This window comes from Exophiala spinifera (assembly GCF_000836115.1).
Source record: "Exophiala spinifera strain CBS 89968 unplaced genomic scaffold supercont1.3, whole genome shotgun sequence".
In the NCBI taxonomy this organism is placed as follows: Eukaryota; Fungi; Ascomycota; class Eurotiomycetes; order Chaetothyriales; family Herpotrichiellaceae; genus Exophiala; species Exophiala spinifera.
This window is the reverse complement of record NW_015622515.1, coordinates 1,819,598-1,835,688: the sequence shown is the minus strand read 5'-3', so window position 1 is coordinate 1,835,688 and position 16,091 is coordinate 1,819,598. Positions and strand designations below refer to the sequence as shown.

Below are 16,091 nucleotides of genomic sequence, written 5' to 3'. Positions count from 1 at the left end.
AAGGAACACTTTGGTTCGAACATCATTGGCGGCAGCTAAGGCAAAGGGCCCCGGGGTCGTCGTTGATAGCGGCAATAGTGTATCCAACGGTTACAGGACTACCTCGTGTATCTTCGGATGTTAAGGGTGTAAGGCGACGACAGCCGGCTGATCAGATTGTATGAGTATGGCGTCTTGATGCTGATTCACCTCCGGCGTTGATGAGGCTCAATCTACTGCCCAAGGCCCAAAAAGCCGTGATCTTCAGGCAGGTCTGAGAGACAATCACCTCGTCCTTCCCAACCGGCTTCATCAAGAAAGATTGGAATGAGTAGCAACGGATGAGGTGAGCAAATTGAAGGCACCTAGAGAAAGTCGACGCTCGAGCGCGTGAATGGTTGGATGCAAGCCTGCCAGCGCATCTGATGCAATATGAATTTAGGCATCTTCAAAGCTCAGAGGGTTTTGGTGCTCTACCTCTAACGTTTAGGTAGTTAGGCTGGTAACGCGGCGACTAGATTAGTGGGCTTACCCCTATTACGCCCTTAATCACTCCGGGCGCACTCTTAGACATCTGGTACCTATGACACAGCCTAGAAGCCTCTAACTAACTCACATCGCTTCCTACCCTGCCTCACCAAGGTAGCCTATTGGAATTGCAACACCACTCGAGTACATCTCGGATGGTTTTATCCGATCTGTTCCGTCAGTATGATCCCTCCTCACAGTCTTCTATTGCTTCGCCGCCAAAGGGGGCTCCTTCAGGCCTTGATCGTGAAATCTACATAATATTTTGGGCCCTCTTAGACCTCTGACGATGTCTGGCCGACCACCTCGACAGAGAACGGATAGAGTTACTGTCGCATGTCGCAATTGTCGACAGAGGAAAGTCAGATGTGATCTACTGGACTCTCGCCGTTTCCGCAAAATCAAACTGACCTTTATTAGGTAACGGAGACGCCCCTTGTAAAGACTGCCTGAGACTGGGAAAAGAATGCATCTACCCGCCAGCAACTCTGCGTCGGAGGCGGACGACTCACGATGCCCGCGTATCTACAACCAGTGAGTCTGCGGTAGCGCTCGATATAGAATTGGAAACCGCAATTGGCGACAGTGAATGCGGACACCAGACACACCCAACTCAACCAATCTCAGGTTTTGATAGAGGTTTTTCTGATCGTACCTGCATCAATGAGCACGGCGAAACCGTTCCTGAAGACGCAGTCTGGGAATACCACGAACCCTGGTCGTGGACTTCAATCTGTTCAGAGACTGGCTCAAAGTGGGTATGGAAGGCCACTGGCAACAAAGACTTTGCGGCAGCTGCGAAACGCTTTACAAGAGATCTTGTTCAGAGCTCCTACGACAATGACTTGCCTGCTGAGTCACGTACATCGGAAGTTAATGAGTCTATTGCTTTTGAATACGTCGATGGTAAGTTTATACGAGGCTCTTCTCGTTATTGACCGGTAGCTCACATTTGAGCTTGAAGCATTCTATCGTAATTGCTGGGAGTCTTCGCTTGGGATCGTTGACCGGACCGCTTTCGAAGCTCGTCTCCGAGGCCATTATCGTGGCCAAACCCAAAGAGACGATGTCGCCTTTTACGCCCTTCGCCATGTCATTTACGCGGCTGGTCTTCGAAGTATACTCTCCGAGGACTCTACCGTGTCCTTTGCAATTGCCCAAGCAGATCCCGGACGCTATTTCAAGATGGCATTATCGGTGCTCACCAAACTTCTCCTCCCTCCTTCCAACTTGACAGCGATACGAGCATTGGTACTGATGGTAACATAGTGCTGACAAACACCCCAGGCCTTTGAGAACTTGCACTGACAGCAACGCAGTCATGCTATACTGAAGCCTTGGGCCATCTCGGTCTCAAGAATTTCTTGTGCTCGAACGCCGTTCATCTCGCTCAAGCCAAGGGGCTCCATCGTCAGCCAGACAGAGCATGGGGGAGGTGTCCCAAAGAAGCGCTCGAAAGAAGCAACTTATGGTGGACATTGTATGCTCTAGAGAAGTACCTCTCCCAGAGCAGCTGCCGCGCGTCGGCGATTGATGATGAGAATATCAACATCTTCACGCCCGACGCCTATCCGTCCATACAACCACATTCCCCATGCTTCCGAATCATCATTCGTCTTGCCAAAATTCAGTCTGGCATTGGCCGTCGACTTCTTTCGCTTAAGGCACTTTCTATGACTGCCGACGAGCTCATCCAGACTGTCACGAAATTTCATGATGAATTGAATCTTCTACTCAATGAAATACCAGAAGAACTCCAGATTAGTGCTTTGGGTCGGTCTTCTCATTCTTCCAAGCAGGTCCACGAGATCTTGTACCTCCATTTTAGTATCCACAGCAGCATTATGGCTGTACATTGCCATTTCTTCTATCCATGGTTGGTTTCACGATTCACTGGTACTCGCTACAACGCCATTGTCGAAGGTCGAGTTGCATTATCGTCTGACATCACTGCCGAAGCCGCGCGAAAGATCATTCTAGCTCTTCGACTTGTCAACGCAACTGCAAACACACCCTCATGTTTGGCGTTCTACTATCCGCTCCATGCAATGGTGAGCCTCTTCATTCATATAGTCAAGCATCCAACAATTCCCTCCGCCGCGACCGACCTTGGCCTTCTAGATGCTTGTGTTGGTCACTTCGGCTATGTTGAATTTCTGACAGCATCTGCGATGTCCATCTCACTGCCGAGGGAAGTCTCAAATGTGGCTTCTCGGGTTGTCCAATTGGGCAGAACAAAGGAAGCGGATCATGCTGCAGTTGAAGAAGTTGTCCATGGCACCCAGCAAAGTGGATCTGGATTGCAAGCGGCTGGAGCTGAGACTTTGCGTTTCAATTTTGACAACTTTCAGTTCGAGCCTGCTTCTACGGATGAGGTATGTATCGACTATCAATGTCGATATTGTCACCTCGACTGGGTTGGAAATTAGCTAATTCGAAGTATACTAGTTTACCGATTTTCTACAACTGGATGCTACGGACTGGAATCTTCTGTCATCTTTCGACATGCTATACTCGAACGCGCCCAATCATGAAGCTTGAGAGGTCATCATCCCGAACTCCCATGAAAGCCTTGTCGAGTTGCCTGACATGCCAACACTCATGAAAGCTACTGGTAATTTTTGACGCCGTCTGTTACTGTCAGAATACCGGGTTTCTGACCAAAGAAAGCCATCTCTCGGCCTTGAAACGCTTTACTTATCTCGGAAGGGGAACTTCTCGGCTTACTTCAGAGTCGCAGCCATACCTTCAGCTTGCAGTACTAAAAGGCCGTTTTCGAGAGAAGAACAAGAGGCCGCCGACAGTTGATGGTAACATCAATTTGCGCTTGGCTAACGTTAGCGGTGTACCAGGCGTATCAGAGTGCACACGCAATGCAATTTGCCCAACAACGACACCATCCCAAAGACATATAGAGTTTCGGAATTGTACTCCCAGCCCGTGAAATTGGCAGCTTCTATCACAAATAAGCACCTCAGCTCACCGCTTCATCATGAGATGACGAGCCCGAGGAAGTCTCGACTCCTCGAAGTTGATACCAGAGTCGAAAGCTAAATGACAGCAAAGATCTTTCTGCCTGTAGGACATCTTAAGGGGCAAATGGACAACGAATGGGCCAAAGGTAAAACAGAACTGAATTGAGCGAACACCTACCTGGCCTGTCATGTGTCCCCGTCAGCCTCACTAGCCATGCCCTCTCTATGGCGCGAAGCACCTACTGGTCTACGCCCCTAGACAAGTATTTATCCTGGGGTCCTGTGAGCAGCCCAGCTTACCGATCATGCCCCAAACATCCACGGCGGGTGAGACTCGGACACTACGGCTCGCCGGCACCATTTTCCGGCAACACGACAAAAAAGGTTCCTCCGCCCCCAGAAATCTATAGGAGATCGAGTCAGACTACTTTCTCCTCAACGGCTGTCTTTGCCAGAAGGTCGCCAAGACAACCAACGAACGAACCGAGCAATCATACAGATCACGGGCACAATTTGAGCATGTGACCCGTCTTTTATCCATGATGGAGCTTGCAACCGAAACAGACCCATGGAAACACCAACCTGGGAGTGTGGTGGAAGAAAAAGCCGAGGGAGAATGTAGCCGTCACCAGCGCCCACACTAGTCAACGTAGCGTGTATGTCAAATTGTTCACCTGTATCGGAATATGAGCCAGTGAGTGTACTTATTTCTTCAAAGGTCCTTCCCTCCCACCGGTAACATGCTACCGTCGGATTTCTGGTTCAGCGTCCCCGGTACGTATCGTGGCGGTTAGAAAGCTTAGTACAGAGTGGCGCTCGGTCATGATGGTGGTGTTCTTCATCGAGACGTTGCTATCTACACCCACCGCCCAGGCAGTTGTCTAGGAGGCGACCCTTCCAAGGTCAAAACAGCATTTTTGTGCCTTTGCCCTCTTGTTCGCTCCCCTCTCTGGTGCACGCAGTATGCATATGCGTGTGAGTTCAGATTCAGTTTGAACTCTCTCCTGAAGCGAATCGCCATCGCCATCGCCATCGCCATCGCTATGGACTCTGCCGATATGAGACGCGGTGCGCCAAAACCTCCCCGTGTATCTCACGCCTGTACGCGGTGCCAGGTGCAGAAAGCCAAATGCTCAGGCGCACCACGTTGCCAGAAATGTCGACAGGAAGGCACGCTCTGTACCTTTAGCGAACGGAGGCGCGCTCGACTTGACAGGTGAGAACAAACCGCAGCAACCCTCCTTGTCTCCTTTCCTCCCCTTGGTTCCTTTTCCGCAGTTTTTACTTCAAACTCTGGCAGTTTCGTATCGATTTCTCAGACCGCTGACTGTATCTAGGGCTCTGGCTGAGAACCGCAAAGAGATTGCGGACCTGGAATCTCAGAACCGCTGTCTCGTACAGGCTTTGCGCAGAGTCCTGCGTACGAGCCCGGATCTCCTATCGAAGGACCACCATCGGGGGCTATCGGATCTCATGGACGAGGTAAGCCACCGACCTCACCTTTGATCTATACTGTTTTGGTCGTTCATGTTGGCGATAACCACCCTCTCTGCTGATCTATCCTGTGCGTACCTGGTCGTGGGCCATGAAGCAATGATCAACCTCCACGCCGTCAGACCCCGTGTTTGTTCACGATTTGAATTTTGCACCCACTGGGGGAGGGTCGCCGTGTGCTGACGATATACAGTATGATCATGATCCGCCGAGGTCGAGAAGTGATTCTCATTCCCCAACCACCTACAACGACGGCGCAGCACCACCACCACTCACGCGCAGCAACTACAACTGTGACTACGACTACAACTCGCCGCTTTCGCTCTCGCTTTCGCCTTTGCAAAGGGCCGAAGAGTCCCCTGTGTCGTCTCCTGATCGTAACGGACATGGTGTCGGCGGAGAACTCGGCCGATGGAAAGGGCCAAGACCACTCTCACTGTCACTGCTGAGAGATGAATCTACGGATTCGACAATGTCAAATGACGGGATGGACGAGGTGACCAAGGCCAGAGCTGCCCCAATGGCACGATACACTACCACCACTACCACTACCACTACCACTACTCCGACCACGTGTGCGCTCGCCGGTGGTAGGGATCTCAGCGCCATAACTAGTGACGGCCAGCGCAGGGCAGATGCACGTCACGTCAGGAATGTGAACGTGGACGGAAACGTGATTGTTAACGCTGACGTGGATGCAGATGTGAGCGTTTTGCCAGTGACTTCGATATATTACATTCTGGACTAATAAGACAGACTTTGTTCATATACCCAATGCATTTGTTATACACGCGCTCTTCACAACATGGAATACCCACAGCACTCGGGATAGTATGAAGATATAGATACATAGTACATTTCGAAACAGGCAATGAGACTAGATTAGCTAACTTAATGCAAGTATTGTCTGTATGTCGGTTGACACGAGTGTCTGCGGAGAAGGTGAAGTAGGTAGGTACGAAGGTATCGACCTAGCCTCTCACGCCGCATCCAACATCAACGCGTCTCAGGCTCTTAAGCAGGCGAATTCGGAGTACTTGTAGGTGGGTATGTATTTATGTAAGGTACTGTTGGCCCAAAAACTCGTCAAGGACTTCCCACGTTACCGCGTCAGCGACTCAGGTCGCCACAACGAGAAAAAAAACAAACATATACTCGTGGTCGTGGTGGTGGCGGCAGAACCAGACTTTGACGAAGTGTCTGTATGGTATCAGTTTGTTGTTTCACCTCACGTTCTCACTCTTCTTTCGTAAGAAAACTCTCCGGATGCCGCTCATGTCGCTCAGGCTCATTCGGCTCTTGGACCGGCCTGTGAGACTGACGCGACGAGATTTCGAGTCGCTGGACGAGGCGGCAGAGGAATTGCTGGGGCTGGGCGAGAGCGTGACGGGGCTGGAGTTCGGCGTCAAGCTCATATAAGAGGATGCACGGCGGGTTGTAGGCGTGTTGTTACTCGAGGTAGCCAGAGAAGTAGTTGTCGTGGTCGTGGTGGTCGTGGTCATGCTCGGGCCTTGACCGATGTTTGTTGCATTTCCTCCACTGACTGCCCTTGCTTTGCCGACGAGATTCTCGACCCATGCATCATTGTCGGCAGCGGAGCCCGTCGCAAAGGCGGCAGCTCGTCGTGGATTCGTCTTTGGCCCGGCTCCACCGAGAGGCGTATAGTTCGTCGCCGTTGTCGTTGCGGGTGTGACGGTGGTGGTGGTCGTGACACCCGGGGCCTGTATTGTGGTAGTTCTCGAGCTGGGGCCCGTGCCTTTTCCATCGGGTGATTGCGCAGGGCCAATGGCTACGGTAGGAGCACCACTGTCCCGGTTGGCGGCTGTCGTGGTCGTGGGTGATTTGGAGTAATATGACGAAGGAATGGGAGGTACTGGAGGCGGCGTCCAGCTTTCCTTGTCCTTGACAACTCTTCTTTCAGGTTCAGGAGAGCGCACTCGCGTCAACGGACGCAGTCTCGGATTCGACAGATCTGGAGGCGAGGATATGTCTGCGGTTTGCGGGCTCGAAGCAGGAGACTTCGACTTGCGCTTAGCAAGAGAGCCTTGCGTGTTGTGGGCGGCATTGGCGTCCCTAAGTCCATTGCTGGGAAAACTAGCGACTTCTAGACGGCCATCTGCTGTGGACCGGCTACCGTGGTGCAAGCTGTATTCTTTCAAATACTCTCCTAAATCTGCCCAACCACCTCCAACGCGAACCATGACACGCTGTCCGTCCCCAACGCTTCGCACGAATAATTTGACGGGAGGTGCATCTCGGGCTTGGCCCGACCGGGTGAGATGGTATAGCCTGATGCCGGAATCATCGCTCTTAGGTGTATAGGTTTCAGCCTTGACAGGAGACAAAGTCAGTGCGGCTGTGGGCGTGGAAGATCGTGTCGAGGATGTTGACGAAGGTTGCGTGATGCCAGAATAGTCTCCGTCCTTGGCCAGTCGAATTTTCGTTGGTAGAGTTGTCAGTATGTCTTGGATTTTATCCTCCAGTGACTCGACCTTTTTCGCCGAATTCGGCGAGGTCTCCTTGATGGATGTGGTCAAGGTGGAGTCGCTCAAAGTCTGCACATTGTCCACGGGCGTCACAGGGCTATTACTGGATATAGGTGTCAAGGTGGAAAATGTGCTCAGTCTATCTTGGGTGTTTCGCTTGCTTGACCTCCGTGGCAAGGCTGGCATTATCGGTGGCCCTGGGGGTGCCTCTTTAGTCTTCAGTTGGAGTGGTTCAACTTCAAGAGAAGGCGAAGCAAGAGAATTGCCTTCCGAGGTCGATGCAGTCGGAGGATCTAGGACAACTTCAGAGCCTTCGAGTTCGGCCACTGCAGTATCTTTCAGTGGTGAGTCAGCTCCAGTCAGCTGCCTCAGAGCCTTGGAAGGGGTGCTTTCAGGCGATTCAGGCATTGCAGACAACATGTCCCAGCTGGCACTTCTCCTTAGCACGACACGTTTGAGCTGGTCCTTTGGGACCACCTCGACGGAAGCGGTTGAAGCTCGTTGAAGCATTGGAGGTCTGAAAGCCAGCTCCTGCTGAGCTGCTGTTGAGTTGCCAAACCAAGTAAGCTCGTCGCGACTTGCTCGGAATGGATTGTCTACAAGGTTGATCTTGGGGCTTGGGAGCACGCTGGTCTGTCGAGCATCCATGATTTCGGCGTTGGACAGATCTGAAAATCCCGATATCGTAGAGTCTGCGATAGAGACCTTGGAAATTTCTCTCCTGTGTCCGTTTCGATCTGCTGATAAGTTCAGCTTCAGTGAAGGTTTATGTTTCACCGATCTGTCGCCTTTGCTGGGTGACGATGATTCGGTGTTTATTGTCCTTAGCTCTTCAACAACCTCTGGACGTGTCTCGGCGCCATCGGTGTGCTGTTCCCTCGGAGATGGCGCCGTCTCGCTGTCCAAGCCAGGAAGAGTCATTTTAGGAGCCAACTGCCCTTGCCGAGGGCTTTTACCTAGTGTCATTCCCAGGCTGTTCCTCAGGACAACTTGTTGGGCTTCTACGACCCATGTGGCATAGTCAAGCTCAATCTTTTCCAACCGGTCGATCCACGTTTGAGGAAGCGAATCATCGTGCCCCTCCAGCATATCAAGAAGTCGGTCGACTCGTCGACCTAGCTCGGCCACCTGAGCCCCCACAACCACCTTTTTACGTTCAATCATATCTTCCGTCAATTTGGCCGCTGCATCGGTGTTTTGAATTTCATCGAAGGCCTGCTGAACCTCTGAGGTAGTAGAGTCCATGACCTCATAGAAGCGCGGAAGTTGCCTCAATACTCTCAGCCGTATATCCCAGTTATCGAGTAGCATGTTGAGTTTAGCCAGGTCAGGAAGTGCTTGGATAACTGTAGCCGTCACCAACGCTGTAAAGTCTCGCATCCTGCCGTAGCTCGTTCGACTTCCGCTGGACGGAGGGCTCATGGGCGACGCTTTCGCGGGTACATGGGCCTCCAGAACATGATCTTTGATGTCTTCAATCCCGAGGGTATCCAGGCCGTCCCTAATCTCCTCTATTCTAGCCTCGTAGTGCTCTGCTAGCGTGACCGTCAAAAAGCCACGATAGTCTAGATTGAAGCCCTGGGCACCTCGAGGAGTTATGAATCCCAACCCCAGTGCTCTTTCTCTTGTTCCTGGCCATGTCCACTTTGACACTTCATCCCTCCATTCGCGGAGCTTCTGGGCGGCAAAAGCGGCTCGGATGCCAACTTCTCGCTCTGCAGGGCTGGCGTCACCGATGCTGGAAGCCAGGGCATCTTGGGAGCCTCCGCCGGGGATCGTGTCGGTTGCCCTCAGAGCTCGTAGGGTAGAATCAGGCGAGAGATTCGCCAAAAGAGGATCGAGTTCTCGGATTGCAAACTGAGGTTTCTTGCGAGGGGACCTGGACGGAGACCGCGAATCACCAGGGCGTTCGAAGAGAGGGAATTTCGGTTTGGTAGGAGTGGTTAGAGACATCTCTAGCGCAGGCCGGGGCAGTTATCTTGCCCGCATATGCTCTTGGTGTCTCCAGAAGCGCCGACCAAGGGAAAGACGCAAGTCCAGCATGCTGGAACTAAAAGCAACCGGCTTTGCGGGACACTCGCCTGCTCGTACCTGGGAGCATCGATGAGCGGGCGTGCAGGTGTGCTCATAAGAAGTAGGGCTGCGACTGTCTAAGAATAAAGCTCATGATTGAATACGAGAGCCCACAGGGGTCTCACGAGAAAGAAATACAGTACGATTATGATGTTTAAGAACCGGTGGAGAAATGCAATGGGCGCAGGCTGCACGTCAATCCGAGGTCAAGGTCGCTTTTCAGGATTCTCCTGCCAGAATCCCGGTAAAAATTGTACTGTACGTGATGGGTGGTGTTCGCCTACGTCCTGCCCGACTCACTAGACAGGGATCCGGACAGATTCCCGAGATCCCAGCAAACCATCGAGCGTGAAATCAACATGGCGCGTTCCCGCACGACGCGACATCTGGCCTTAGTTTCGTCTAGCTGGACAGCGAATATGGAGTACGGGGCGCGTTCTTTGTGAGTTGTAGAGGGTCACTAACGTTCTATCTACTAGTCTCCAGACTCCACGCTCTGTGCTCGCCCTCAGACTCCATCGCAAAAGGCCTGAACCCTTCCCAACACCATCGAATACGACACATCCAATCTCTCATGCGCCGCCAGAAATGCAATGCGTTTCAAGAGCCAGATTAAGAATGTGAACTTGTTTGCCAGTGAGTCTCCCCGACCGATACCAGCCCGCCGCTCCCGCAGTCTGACCTGTGCCAGAGTTCTGCGCTTCTTTGGCCTCCCTGGGCCAGATTGCCTGGTGCCGGCTGAACGACGATGATGTGCAGTTCACTATCGTCCCCGACAAGGGGAGCCAGGTCTGGTCGGTTCTGAAGCCCGAGACGGTCTTCGAGACATACATCCTCCAGTCAGCATCCCCCAAGAACACCATCAACCTCGAGGTGCCTATTCAGGCACTGTCAAGGGCCCTCAAATCGGCCTACAATGCGACGTCCACTCAGATCCGACTGACCAAGAAGGACAACGTTCCTATGCTGTCATTGACGATTGTGACTACTACATTCACCGGTGGTACTAATGTCGTTGCCCTGCCGCCGTCGACTTCGACTTTCGAGGAGGGCGACGCCTTCGACTTTTCCGAAAGTGGGTTATCTCAAGCCAACGGCGCCAGAGAACGAGAGACCGTCATTACCCAGGATATCCCAGTCAAGGTCCTCACGATGGAGGTGGTGGAAAGGATCCATCAGCCCCGGACTCAGGAACCTGATGTCAACATCTTTCTGCCTCCGTTGGCGCAGATCAAGACTATATCTGACAGATTCACCAGGCTTGCCCTGGCCACTACCAAAGCCTCTGCAAACACGAGTCCACGCCTCGAACTCAGTGCGAATATGCATGGTTCGTTGAAGATCTCCGTAAAGACGGACGCTCTGAATATTACCAGCCGTTGGACCGGACTAGCCAACCCTGAATTAGATCCGGCACATTTCCCAGATGGTTCGCAGGGTGTAAGGGACCACCCAAGCACCAGAATGAAGGAATTGGGCGGGCCGACTGGCGAAAACGAAGCGGGATGGTCCAAGGTCAGGATCGATGCCAAAGATTGGTCAAGAGTTCTCAGCGTCGGTAGGGTGAGTGCTCGTGTTATTGCTTGCTTCATCAACGAGGGCGGGTTGGTGTTGTATGTCTATCTGCCAAATGATGAAAATGGGAGTGAAGATGAGTCGTGTTTGACGGTAGAGTTCGACTGCTTGTTTGTTGTATGCATTTGCTGACAGTGCACAGTACTACATCAGCTCTTTCGCCGCATGAATGCTCAATATTCGCCTGGCCAAATTACTCGTCTCTATCTACATCACCCGGGTCGCTTGTGGTCCGGTTGCACCTACATGCTACTCATGTGATTACGATAGAGGGGACGAACAGGGGAGTATCCAAGAGTTTCTACAAGGGAAGGGATTGTCTTCGAAACTGAAGCACGGTCTCTCCACAGGCATCTGAAGTCCTACTGCAATATGGACCCCCAACAAGCGGGTGCTGAGCATTATGACTTCTAATCCTTGCCTCTGTAACATAATGCTCGCAGGACGAATCCAGAGACACGTGTAGAATCAATTCAAAGAGGGACAAGACATGCATGCATTGCCTTCCGCTGTCGCATTGTATCTATTGGTTTGTGGAGCGACACCAATCTTGAGCATGTACTTTTCCAGGCATCCGTTCTCATGGCATCATGATCATCACTCTCATCTTCTCCATGCGCATCTCCTTACATATTCCGGCCATGTGTAGGACGTGACTAGTCCCAAACACGCCTGCATACCCGTCCTCTACTTGAAGACCTTACCATCAGCCCACTCGTACTTCTTGCCGTTCACCTCAATTGGCTTGTCCCATGACCACTGGTCCTCGACGAAGGCCTTGTCCTCTGGCTTGCTCGGGTCAAGCTTGGTGAATTCGTAGCTTTCATAGTCTGGGGCGACGTCGAAAGCAGGGAGAGCCTCGTCACCGCGCACCAAGAAGGCACCCTGGATGACAGAATCATTGGCTTGGCCATAGACCGAGGCGGCTCCGAAGAGGTACTTGCGGGAAGCCTCGAGACGGGCAAAGAAACCGCCTGGAGGGGGATTAGCGTGACAATCTCAAGCAAAGGAAGAAACACAACATACCAATGAGGTTCGAGGTCATGAAGACCTGGGTCAACTCGTCGTTGTACTTGTAGTCAACCTTCCAGAGGGAGTACTCTTCTGGCTTGTAGTGTTCCCAGAACCATGGGAGGGCGACTTCGCGAGTTTCCTCGTTTGAGTACTTTCGCTTCCAGTCATCAAGAATGAGAGTAGGCTTGGGGAGGGCCTCAAGAGGATGCTTGGGCTTGACCTCTGGCTTGACCTCCTCTTCCTCCTCTTCTTCCTCCTTGGCAGGCTTCTTTGCAGCTGGAGCTGCGGCCTTTGCAGGCTTTGGTTCCTTCTTTGGGGGAGTGTACTTCACAGCCTCTTCAATAAAGATTGGCTGCTCGATGATAGCCTTCCAGATTGGCTGGTTGACAATAGTCTCGTACCATCGAGTGGTGTTTGGGTTCTCAGATCGCCAGGCCTTGTCCAGCACATACTGGAATCCACGTGCAATCTGGGAAGCAGTGAACAAGTCGGCCAGAGTAAGGCGCTCGCCAACAAGGAAGGTGTGGACCAGAAGGTGTTGCTCAAGGACCTTGAGGATCTGTGCAGCAGCCGCTTTGGAATCGTCAACTGACTTCTTGTTGTAGGGGTCTCTGCCAATCAGAGGACGGAACCATCCACTGATACTGGGGAGGAGCTCAGAGTTTGAGAAGGACATCCATCTGACAATGGAAGCGTAGTCTTGTTTAGTCTTGCCCAGAAGGGTTGTCTTCTCGTTTTGAGATGCAACTATAAAGTCGTTAGTCAAATTCTCGAACTCAAGGCACAAGAATCAATCCGTTATGATTGTGGATCAGAGTCAAATAAAGTCAACAAAAAGTTTTCAGACAGGGATAACTGTTGTGATAATACGTCTCATCTTGTAGCAGTGGACAAGGCTGTGGCGGGGTGATTTGGTACGTACAGTAGATGGCGATTGCGATAGCCTCGGTCAGGAGAAAGCCATTGGCGCCAACGAAAGTTGGGACTCGGTTGAGAGGGTTCACCTTGAGGTACTCAGGGTCGGTCTGGGGAGGACGAGTATCAATCAGCTCAATATCGAGGTTGTTCTCCTTTGCGACCGCCAGGAGGACGGTGGAGCGGGCGTTGTCCTGGATGCTCAATCAGCCTTTGCTGCCCAAGTTGCCTCAAGCAATTGGCTAAATGCATACCTTGGATCCGTAGAGTTTACCGAACGACATCTTGAATGAGTTGCAGTAAGACGAAATGTGGAAAAGAAGAAGGCAAGATGATTGTTCGAGTGGAGGGAGGGCAATCAGAATTTTTGTTTTCTGGACGAGCCTGAGAGGGAAGGCGCAGTTGGGAAGCTTGGCAGAAATTATCGAGGCACTTCAACTACCAGATGCATCTCCATCTGCATTCACCAAGGGACTTATCTCACCTTCAAGAAGTCCCTTTCGCCACTCAATTGGGCGTCACCACAAAGGGCAGCCTCTCCTCGTCCTATGTGCTCCGGGTAACCGTCCATACTTGGTTGCGGAGGCACTTCGACCATGGCAAGACCGTCGGTGCAAGCTCTTCCAGCTTCCATCTTGCGGACCTGTCGCCAATGCCGAGTGCAGAGCAGACATCTTCCGACAAGCCTATTGTCATGGCTACCGCTTCCTGTTCAGCGACACGGTCTTATTGCGTCTAGATCCAACTCTACTGATACACAAATCCAAGCCGCACCAGAGATCGATCTCTCGAACATCGACACACCAGCGGTTCCTGCTCGTGTCCTCCCTGCATCTCCTTCATATTTCACCGCCTCACCGCTTTTCAACGACAACGTCTTGCTACTACAATCACTCGTCAAGAAGCATAGCGCGCTGCCTCTGGCACCTCCCGATAACGTTCCGCGTGGAGTGTGGTTGAAGCTCAGTCAATACCGTAGCTCCACAGGAGAAACCGTCCCTGCTTCGAAATATACAAAGGTCCTGGAGCTCTTAACTCGGTTGAACAAGATACATCCACGAATTCGACCAAGGGAAGTGAGGGAGGTGTTGGATCGCTTCCGCCGGCCTGGTTCGGAGCGGTTGCAAAAAGCCAAACCTGGAAAACTTGATAGGGTTGGAAGATCAGTTGGAATCGGACGCAGAAAGGAATCCGGCGCGAAAGTTTATCTTGTAGAAGGAACAGGAGAAGTCCTCGTCAATGGACGTAACATTGTGCAGGCATTTCCTCGCCTACACGATCGCGAGAGTGCGCTTTGGGCATTGAAAGCTACTGAGCGGGCGGACAAGTACAATGTGTTCGCAATGGTTGCAGGAGGAGGAGTCACTGGTCAAGCTGAAGCGATCACCTTGGCAGTTGCCAGGGCATTGTTGGTACACGAGCCTGCTCTAAAGCCTGCTCTTCGACGAGGTAAGTGCTTGATGTTCTTGGGTGTTGCTGAGGATGTTGCTAATTCTAAACGCAGCCGGCTGCCTTACGTCGGATAGGAGACGTGTCGAACGAAAGAAGCCCGGAAGGCTGAAGGCCAGGAAGAAGCCCGCCTGGGTCAAGCGATAAGACGCTCGCCCAACAGCAGCGGTACTTGTCTGTCTGTACATTATTGTCCAATTCCTCTTGTGTACCGAATGTGTCCTGTCACCAGGAATCGGGCTTCGTTGACCTGTTCTGGCTTGCGTGAAAAACTAATACAAGTACTGTGCCTCCTGCGTTATGACCTTTTATGACCTGTTGAGTAAATCTTGCTCAATCATTCTCCATCTCCACATATCAAACCTGGTCTACCAACGCACGCGGGTTCGCGGCCGACATGAAGTTTCCGAGTCGAGAATGCGTGATGTAGCTGGGAGAAGTCGTGTCACAAAGCCAGATAAGATGTACGTATCGATCGACGGCTCCCACGTGCATTTTGCTGGCAACATAACGTTGCACAGATATGTGAAGGGAACGTTGACCTTTCGCTCTTGACCATGCCTGCGTGAAGTTGCCTGTCGTGATGCTGTCTATCCAGGTAGCTATATCACGCGTCTTATGACAATCTCGAGTCTCACGTAGCCTTTTTGTATCCCTGTCTGCGCGTTCGGCCGGCCATGAAGAAGGCAATGGATCCAGCGGTGCTGGCGCCGACGCATGCAGCTTTTGCATGAAGAAATGGCTCACCCATGGATCCTGGTAAGTGCAGCAATGGATGCAGCTCGATCCACATGTGCAATCTTCAATCCTAGGTCTTTGGACAGCATCACTCACCACCCTGGAGCTCATCTAACTTCTCCCCAGTTGGCGCACCCTTTGCACATGCAGTTGGCCACGGCATGGCCAGTGCGACGCCGCGTACTCTGTACGTGGTGCATAGGACTCGAACTTAGATCACAGCCCATTGGCCTTGAAGAGGATGTTCAGAGCAACAAGAACGCTTGCAAAGGCTGCAACTTTGCTGATACCCGTTACGTACTGGTACAATGCTTCGCGAACCTGTCTCTTCTTTGCTGCGGAGTATTACAAGTGCGTGCACGCTACAGGACCATGCGGTTCGTTTCACCATCGACGGTCAGAGCCTAAAATTCTCGAAGGCGGGAGATCAAACAATCTACAAAGCTGAAACGCGCTGTCAAGCCACACTGGAAACGAAGGACACGCAGGGATATTCAACGCTAGTAGAAGCGCGTCATCAACCTCGTCTCGTCAAGTGTTGGTCCAGTGGTTCCAACCTCTAATTTCTAGCGTAGTTGGTACCAGTGCCAACAACCCTGGACGAAAACAACGGACTCTGCTTGCGAGTGAAAAAACATGGCGATGAGCCACGGAGGTTTTAATCTTACGATCTGACAAGCTCACGGGGTCCCGCCCGGTCCTCCTGAGGCTAGAGGGCGAACAAGACCAGGTGTGAAACAACCCAAGCTGCAGCGGTCCTTGTTTCCACTTCGCGGCCGTCGCACGGTGGTTTTGACGCATCTGAGATTGAGCCAACATTGTCATTGGTGCAAGGAGCCAAGGGCATCTCGCGTCGCGGGTCAAC

At 52.1% G+C, this 16,091-nt stretch overlaps 6 protein-coding genes across 6 annotated transcripts; 4 read left to right on the top strand and 2 right to left on the bottom strand.

Moving 5' to 3' along the window:
* Positions 1-1,170: 1,170 nt before the first annotated feature.
* PV08_04408 (uncharacterized protein) lies at positions 1,171-2,936 on the top strand (the record flags this gene model as incomplete). Its single annotated transcript, XM_016378756.1, has 3 exons — positions 1,171-1,413; positions 1,453-1,767; positions 1,827-2,936. The coding sequence occupies 3 exons, from the start codon at positions 1,171-1,173 to the stop codon at positions 2,934-2,936; spliced, it is 1,668 nt and encodes a 555-aa protein (XP_016237433.1).
* A 1,589-nt stretch (positions 2,937-4,525) lies between these two features.
* Positions 4,526-5,724, top strand: PV08_04407 (uncharacterized protein; the record flags this gene model as incomplete). The annotated part of the gene is made up of 3 exons (XM_016378755.1): positions 4,526-4,698; positions 4,820-4,964; positions 5,170-5,724. 3 exons carry the CDS (start codon positions 4,526-4,528, stop codon positions 5,722-5,724), a joined length of 873 nt encoding a protein of 290 aa, XP_016237432.1.
* Positions 5,725-6,199: 475 nt separating this feature from the next.
* Positions 6,200-9,415, bottom strand: PV08_04406 (uncharacterized protein; the record flags this gene model as incomplete). Its single annotated transcript, XM_016378754.1, has 1 exon — positions 6,200-9,415. The coding sequence occupies one exon, from the start codon at positions 9,413-9,415 to the stop codon at positions 6,200-6,202; it is 3,216 nt and encodes a 1,071-aa protein (XP_016237431.1).
* Positions 9,416-10,128: 713 nt separating this feature from the next.
* Positions 10,129-11,279, top strand: PV08_04405 (uncharacterized protein; the record flags this gene model as incomplete). The annotated part of the gene is made up of 3 exons (XM_016378753.1): positions 10,129-10,171; positions 10,227-11,203; positions 11,253-11,279. The coding sequence occupies 3 exons, from the start codon at positions 10,129-10,131 to the stop codon at positions 11,277-11,279; spliced, it is 1,047 nt and encodes a 348-aa protein (XP_016237430.1).
* A 518-nt stretch (positions 11,280-11,797) lies between these two features.
* PV08_04404 (uncharacterized protein) lies at positions 11,798-13,323 on the bottom strand (the record flags this gene model as incomplete). The annotated part of the gene is made up of 4 exons (XM_016378752.1): positions 11,798-12,084; positions 12,137-12,871; positions 13,047-13,233; positions 13,294-13,323. The coding sequence occupies 4 exons, from the start codon at positions 13,321-13,323 to the stop codon at positions 11,798-11,800; spliced, it is 1,239 nt and encodes a 412-aa protein (XP_016237429.1).
* A 312-nt stretch (positions 13,324-13,635) lies between these two features.
* Positions 13,636-14,635, top strand: PV08_04403 (uncharacterized protein; the record flags this gene model as incomplete). Its single annotated transcript, XM_016378751.1, has 2 exons — positions 13,636-14,488; positions 14,544-14,635. The coding sequence occupies 2 exons, from the start codon at positions 13,636-13,638 to the stop codon at positions 14,633-14,635; spliced, it is 945 nt and encodes a 314-aa protein (XP_016237428.1).
* Between the last annotated feature and the right edge of the window lie 1,456 nt (positions 14,636-16,091).